The 7,654-nt window shown below is 66.0% G+C and overlaps 1 protein-coding gene across 1 annotated transcript in view; it reads left to right on the plus strand.

Annotated features, from left to right (window-relative positions):
- The window catches only part of ADGRB1 (adhesion G protein-coupled receptor B1), a gene marked incomplete at its 5' end in the record, with an annotated part of 58,589 nt that overhangs the window by 3,045 nt on the left and 47,890 nt on the right, over positions 1-7,654 (plus strand). The window contains 1 exon segment of the mRNA XM_025047592.1: positions 7,489-7,650. Within this exon segment, the coding sequence (XP_024903360.1) occupies positions 7,489-7,650 (162 nt within the window).

A 7,654-nucleotide genomic window follows, 5' to 3' on the forward strand; every position in this document is an offset into this window, starting at 1 on the left:
GGGGCTGAGGGGCTGAGACGGAGGGGGCTGGAGGTGGGGGCCGAGACGGAGGGGGCTGGAGGTGGGGGCTGCACAGTCGGGGTTGCATGGAGATTCTAAAAGCGGGGACAGCTGGCGGAGGTGCTCAGGAAGGGGTGCATGCAGGTGCTTGTGAGTCCGAGCATCCTCAGGCCCGAGCGTGTACGTGTATGTGTGTGTGCATCACGTGCATGTGTGCGAGGGTGCCACATACACACATGCGCATCGGCACACAGTACGCAGTATTCGCATGTGAGCACGTGTGTGTGCGAGGGCGGTACGTACGTGTGTTAATGCATGTGTGCAGGCATGGTGCGTACGTATGTCACTGTGTGTGCGCGCACATGTGTAGGGGGTGTGTGGCACGTGCGTGTCACTGTGTGTGCACGTGCGTGTGTGGTGCATGCGTGTGTTAATGCATGTATGAGCACGTGTGTGTGCAGGCATGGTGCGTATGCGTGTCACTGCTTGTGTGTGCATGTGCGTGTGTGGGGGTGGGGTGCGTACGCATGTCCATGTGTGTGTGAGCACATGTGTGTGTACGGGCATGGTGTGTACATGTGTCAGTGGGTGTGTGAACATGTGCGTGTGAGTATGGTGCATATGTGTGTTAATGCGTGTATGAGCACGTGTGTGTGGGCGTGGTGCATACACGTGTCACTGCGTGTGTGTGCACGTGTGTGCACGTGTGTGCTTTGAGGCTGGCTCTGCATAGGGCCGTTTTCAGTGATTTTGACAACACACAATGTAGGGGCCGCGTGGCGGGGGCCGGTGGCCTTGTGAGAAGGCAGTCTGAGCTGGATCGGCTGGCGACATGACGGGGGTCTGGTCTGCACTGGGCAGAACGTGTCGTCCAGGCCTGGGGCCACCTCAGGCCCCCGTACCCGTGTCCTGGACCCAGCATGCTCCTGGGGCCCGGAGACTGAAGCGATCTCAGTGCCGGGGCGGCAGCCGCGTCTGGGGTGTCCGCTGTGCCCCTGAAGCAGCTGTGGACTGACCAGTTTGCTCTCCCCGGACCCCGCCGAGGCAGCCTCCTGCCGCAGGCCCTTTCCCCGGCTGCTCCCCCTCTGGGAACGCTCTGCTCCAGGCACCGTGCCGTTTAAACTGGAAAACAGCCCCAGCCCAGCTCTCCGTCCCTTCCTCTGTCCACCCATGGGCTGCCTGTGCACACCTGCGATAAGCCCTCGTATTTGTGGGGTCCCTGCCTGAGTCTCTGTCCCGCTGCGAAGTAAGCACCACGGGGCAGGGGTTCGCCCACTGACTGGCGTAGCCACCCCCGTGTGCAGAACAGTACCTGGCATACAGCAGGCACTCATAGATGCTTGAGCGGAACGAGGCATTAAGGCAGTGGCCGGAGCCACACAGCCGGCCAGGGTCAGGCGGCAACAGAGCCAGCCCTTGGCCACTTGCTGGTCCTGCCTGGAGCTTCTCCTGCACTGAGCTCGGCTGGGAGGGTCATGTGCACACGCGGACACGGGTGTGGGTGTAAGTGTGTGTGCATGGGGGGAGGCACGTGGACCACAAGCCACTGCAGCCACTCAGACGATGCACGGCCTAGTTGGCCAGGTGCCGGACTCCAGATCGGGCCCGCTGAGCCCTGTGCCAGGAAGCTTCAGCCCCTCACGCCGGCCGGGCACGTCCCTCCGTCTGCTCCCCGAGAAGGCTGTGTGCAGCCAAGCCAGGGAACGGAGCAGGCGGCCCAGGCCAGCCTGTGGCCCATTTTCAGCCCTGCCCCCCGCCCGGCCTGTCCAAACGCCACATGGCCACGTCACGCGTCCTACTCGGCTGGCATTCCTCAGGCCAGAGCAACTGTCCCCTCTCCGCCCTGCCGCCCGCCCGGGCCCGCCTCGGGCGCACCCCACCGGGGTCTCCATGCCTCTCGTCTCTCTCCCCCCATGGTCTCTGCGTTTTTCTGCCTTCGGTGAGATGGGGCCATTTCTCTCAAGGGTGGTTTTAAATATTCATGTTTTAATTAAAGAATTTTATTACAGAAGCGACATGTAAGATAATGAAAAAGCAGCGTCCTGGGGGCTGGGAACAGGCGTGTGTGTCTGTGTGTCCGTGGTCCTGTGTGCATGTCCCTGTATGTGTGTCCCCGTGTGCATGCGTGTCCCTGTGTGTGTATGTCCCTACGTGTGTACGTATATCCGTGTGTGTCCCTGTGTGCGTAACGTCTCTGTGCGTGCCTGCATGTGTGTATGTCCTTGTGTTTCCACACGTGTCCCCATGTGCCTGCTCGGGGTCGGGGGAGAAGGCTGAGCTGGAGCTTGAGTGGGTGACACCTGGGTGTGTGGCTCTGGAGGGGCGTCATGCTGTGCTACTGGGCCCAGGGGCCTTGACCGGCCCACGGCCATACAGCTGGCAGAGGGCGGGGCTGAGTCCTCACTCTGGCACCATGGGCAGACGGGTCCCTGGGTGACACGCACAGCCCAGCAGGGCCCTGGAGACCCCACTCAGGAGGACGCCGGGGGGCCCTCGGCTCTGGGGTCTGCGGGGTATGGACAGAGGTCAGCCTGGAGTGTGAGCGCAGGTTCCAGGCGGTCGGGCTGCGTCTCTGAGCCCTCGAGGCGGCACGGGAGGGACCGGAGGGTTCCCTGCCAAGGGCGTCGGGCAGATCATCTTGTACAAGGACCAGTTTAGAAAAATCTGGAAAACAAGGTTCCGTCTCCACTGGAGACAAGGCCCTCTCCAGATAGCAGGTGTGTCCCCAGAACCACGATGCACGCTCGTGTGCCGTCGCCCACAGAGAAATCCAGAGGGAGGGCAGAGACCCCCTCGCCGCCGGGCTGCCAGTGGCCCTGTTCGGGTCCCACGTCCCAGGAAAATGGGAGAGGGATGTCGGCCGAGCAGCTGAAGCCAGGGCACGAGAAGGGACTTGCGGGGTCGCCCGGGCGAAGGGCAGAGCTGGGGTGGAGTCTGGGCCTCCAGGCTCACGGCAGGGCACCGTCTTTAGGACCTGACGAGGGAAGGGAGCAGCGCGGACATGAGCCACCCTGCAGACAGGATCGAGCCAGCCAGACGGGCAAGCGTCCACGTCCCTCCTGGGAACCAGGGCGGGACAGGCCTGCTCTCAAGGCCTGCCTGAGGCCGGAGGAGACGTACCTCACACAGGTGCTTGGAGGCGCTCTCCTTGTCCTTCCCTGGAGGTGGCCGGCCTCACCCTGGGTCGCTGTCACCTGCTGCAGCTGGGCTGGCTGCGGGCCCCCTGGCCCCGACAGTGGGAGCGGGTTAGGGCCAGCCGGGGAGGGGCCGGGCTGGGGCACGGGGCGAAGGACGGGCTTCAGAGCTGTCCCACCCCGGGCGCCCTCATTCCCACATCCACTCGGGGCTCAGAGGAGGGTCCTGGGTGCCCGGGACAGGCCCTAACTTGGTGGGAGGTGAGGCAGGGGTCCTCGCGGGAGCTGGACCTGGCTGTGGGTGCTGGGAGCCCGGCCTGGCGGGTGCGGTGTAGGGGAATGGGCTGCCTGATGGACTGGGGAGACCTCTGCTGGGGGACAAGGGAAGTGCACAGTCCCTGTCTGCGAAGGGGGCGCCTCACGCACCCAGGAGCAGGAAGGGCTCCCCCAGGGCCCCCATCCTAGCCAACTGGAGGTACAGGGACGGGGAGGTCAAACCTCCAGGCCGGGGCGCCAGGGTGGGAAGGAAGCGGGGAGACCCTCCGTGCGCCCTCTCTTCTGGGTGGCCGGGCGGCCTAGAGGCCATTAATCGGTCCCATTCATCCCGTAATGAGATGGAAATGAAGCTTCCAGACAGAGGGGCATTGAGCTGGGGAAGAATGGAGGCTTCTTCCTGGGCCTGGAGGGGCAGCCCGCCCCCGGCCCTGTCCACTCCTCCGCTGCCCCCCGAAGCCGCCGCGCCAGGAGCACCCCGGCCACGCAGCAGAGGGCGGCCGCGGGCCTCCGTGCCCAGCATCGCGGCCCGGGACTGCTTCCAAGTGTCCGCCTGTCGCGGACACGTGTTTATCCAGTGTCAGCTACGTGTGGGGACACGCACTGAAAAGAAAGACGGTGACGAAAATGCAGCGGCCGTTGCCTGGGTGGTCGTTGGTGGCGGCAGTGTGGCCGGGGTCAGGGCCCGGTCCGTGATGGGAGTCAGGGTTCCGTGTGCGACGGGGGCCAGGGGCCCTGCGTCGGGCTCAGAAGACAGCCTGTGACGAGGGTCAGGGCTCAGCATGCGCCAGGGCCAGGGCCAGGCCTGGGGGGCGCTCTGTCCTCAGCGGCCCCCTCCTCCTGCCCCTCCCCCCCATCTTCGCCACCTGGGTCACCAAGGTAACCAGCCCTGAAATAGTGGGTGTTTTGGCAGCTGAGGCCTAACCTGAGTCTATCCTGGAAGCCTGAGCTCTGCAGCAGTTGCCATGGGAACCGAGTGGCATCCTCGCGTTAGCCCGGCTTGGACACCCGCTCTCCCGCCCACTGCTGGTTTCCACGTCACTCAGGCTTCCGCGTGGGGACTGGGCTGGGCGGCAAGGGGCGACAGGCAGGCGTGCCCGTCCTGGCCCCCCGCTAGGCCTGTCCCCCTGGACTCCGGTCCACTCCGCTCCTTCGTCTTGTCACGGCTTGTCACGGGAGGGCTTCGGCAGGCGAGCCCGCCGAGGCCCAGAGCGCAGGGCTGGGGCCTGTGGGCAGTCGTGGCGGACAGTCGCAGTCCGGGGGCACAGGACAGCATCTGGGACCCACTGTGAGTTCCAGGGGGGACAGGACAGCATCTGGGACCCACTGTGAGTTCCAGGGGGCACAGGACAGCACCTGGGACCCACTGTGAGTTCCAGGGGGCACAGGACAGCACCTGGGACCCACTGTGAGTTCCAGGGGGCACAGGACAGCACCTGGGACCCACTGTGAGTTCCAGTGCCCCTCCTTCCGGGTAACGTGGCCTCCCTGTCTGCGTCCACCACATGGCTGTGGTTCGCGGCTAAATCGCCCAGGGGCGGGGCATGTGAAGCGGCTGCAGCAAAGGCCCACGACCTGGGCAGCCCCGGCCGCCCCACCCGCCCGTCCCGTGCACGGGGACACGTGGAGGCGGTGCTGGGGGCCTGGTCTGCTGGGGGCCTGGTCTGCCCCGCGCCTGGGCGTCCCGTGATAGGCGCGGAAGACAGAGTGGCGCCCTCCGTGCTCACAGTTCCTACTCAGCACGCGAGACCCTCCTCACCCCTCGGTGCCAGCTCCGGGGCGGCCCCTCCCAGGCGAGGCCTCACTCCAGCCCCCCGTCTGGACCACCCCTCTCCGAGCCTGTTTCCTCCGCTACAAATGGGGTGAAATGCTGCCTCCCGGGATGGACGGGGCTTACAGTTTCTGGGTGCTGGGAGCCTGGCACGGAGTGGGGCCCGCTGGTGGCAGGGGGGTGGTCGGGGCACCCCTGCCCCGGGCTGCCTGGGGCTTGTCATCTAAACAACGGGAGCAGAGAGGCCTCCCCGTGAACACGGTGACCGACACGTGAGGGCCTTGTGCCCAGACCCAGTAAGGGGCTCAGAACCAGGTCCCGCGCCCTCCGAGCAAGGGTCCGTGCCCATAGCAGCCCCGCGCACATTCCGTGGCCCTGGCAAGTCCTTCCCGCAGCCTCGCGGCACACCCAGGAGCCACGCGTGACGCGTGACGCGTGTGAGTGAGGGACGGAGCGGGGTCCACGCCCACCCGCCAATGAGGAGCCACTAAGGGACACGGGGCCTGAGGGGAGGGAGGGGAAGGTGCCCCCCCCACTCTGTGTCCCCACAGAAGAGCCAGGTGCCCTGTTCCTGCCTCCCATTCCTTTGCCCCTGGCGCCCCCTCCTGGTAGGTTCCCAGCCCGGGTGGGGGGGGGCCCTGGCCCCTTGGAGTGGCCCCCCACGGAGCAGATCTGTGCCTCACAGTCCCGTAGACACTGAATCTGTGGCAAATCAATGTGGGTTCTCTGGGGTCGACTCCAACGGCAGTGACAATGCCCACACCCATCTCTCTGACTTCCTTGCCATTTACATCAAGCATCGTCATGGGAAGCAGCACCCATTGTCCTCAGACGGGGGAGAGGGTGCGAGGCCAGGGTGGCGTGGACCTGGTCATCCCACGGCTGGTGGGTTGCGGGGCCACCACGTGAGCCTGGTCCTTCGGCCCTGTTCTTGGGCCCACCTCTGGGATCTCCCAAAGTCCTCATCCTCACCCAGCCATAGATGAGCCAAAGCCACGAGAGGCATGCTTCTGCTGTGCCCTGTGCGACCTGCCCTGTGACCTGCCCTTGGCCAGCCTGGCTGCCCTGCTCCAGCCTCGTGGGGCAGTGGCCCAGCTCCAGGGTGGGTCCCCCGCTGTCTCCTGGCCGCCTCCGTAGTGGGTGGTGCTAGGTGCTGGTGCCGGACGCCTGACTGGGCCTGGGCCATCACGGGCGCGGTGACGCTGCGCTCCGTGACTGAGTCCGCGCTGGCCTGCTTCGCTGGCAGTGCAGGGGCCCAGGTGTCCCTGCGGACACATGGGATGGCAGCAGCCAGAGTTCCTTGCAGTGGGAGCCATCTGGGTGGCCTTAAGCATGGCCTTTGGACAGAAGGCCTGGACAAGCAGCCCTTCCTCAGCCCATCAGCGCAGCCCAGAGACCTCCCTGCTCCTCGTCCCTCGGTGGCTCCCCAGGCTTTTGAGGCTGTCCTGCTCAGTGTCCTTGGTGAATCAGGTTTCCAAGGGGCTCAGAGCCTCAGGCACGAGGTCGAGGTCTGGACTGTGGGGGGACAGAACCAGGATGGATGAAGATCCATGAGGGGCTGCAAGGGAGTGGCTGGGGTCAGGGCAAGGGTGGCCGGAGGGGCCTGGGGGCCGAGGTGGAGGCTCTTGTCCCCAGGCGCCCGCGGCAGCCAGTGGCCAGGTCCAGGGGAGGCTCAGCTTGGCTGGGTCCTGGGCGCGAGGCCCCGCCGGGCCCCCAGGTGTGGGACCTTCCTCGCCTCTGTTCCTGCGTGGGGTGGGGGACGGTAAGGGAACCGAGCCTCAGGGAACTGGACGGAGGACCATGGGCGGGGGTCCGGCGGGGCGGGAGGATCCGTGCCCAGGAATGCAAGCCTTACCAGAGGGGCCCTCTGCCCTCCCCTCACACCAGGACCCTGCAGCGCAGCTGCCCGGGTGGCCGGGGTGTGCCATTCTGCAGCCTCAATGGGTCTCCAGCTTTGTACAGTGGGGACCTGGACTCAGAGCCAGGAGAGACCCTGGCACAGGTGCCTGTGGACAAACTGTGGAGAGCACTGTGACCCCAGATGGGTACAGAGGCAGTGGGGTGGACACCGTGCCCCCAAGGCCCTCCCCGGGCCTGTCCTTCCCTGCACCTCTGCCTCACACTGACCTCCTAGCTGACCCTCCACGGTGTCCTGCTGGGTCCCAGGCGGCTCTCACAGTGCAGGTCTCGCCCCTGGGCCGCTGTGACCCCACCCCTGCCTGGGAGACCCCCAGAGGTCACTCTCTGAAAGACGCCCTATCCCGTCACTGCTGCCCCGGCCTCTGACCCCTGCCCTCTGGTCCCCACCAGGCGGCTGGAAGCTCTGGTCTCTGTGGGGCGAGTGCACGCGGGACTGCGGGGGAGGCCTGCAGACGCGGACACGCACCTGCCTACCTGCCGCCGGCGTCGAGGGCGGCGGCTGCGAGGGGGTGCTGGAGGAGGGCCGCCTGTGCAACCGCAAAGCCTGCGGCCGTGA

This window comes from Pteropus alecto, unplaced genomic scaffold (assembly GCF_000325575.1).
Source record: "Pteropus alecto unplaced genomic scaffold, ASM32557v1 scaffold105, whole genome shotgun sequence".
NCBI lineage: Eukaryota > Metazoa > Chordata > Mammalia > Chiroptera > Pteropodidae > Pteropus > Pteropus alecto.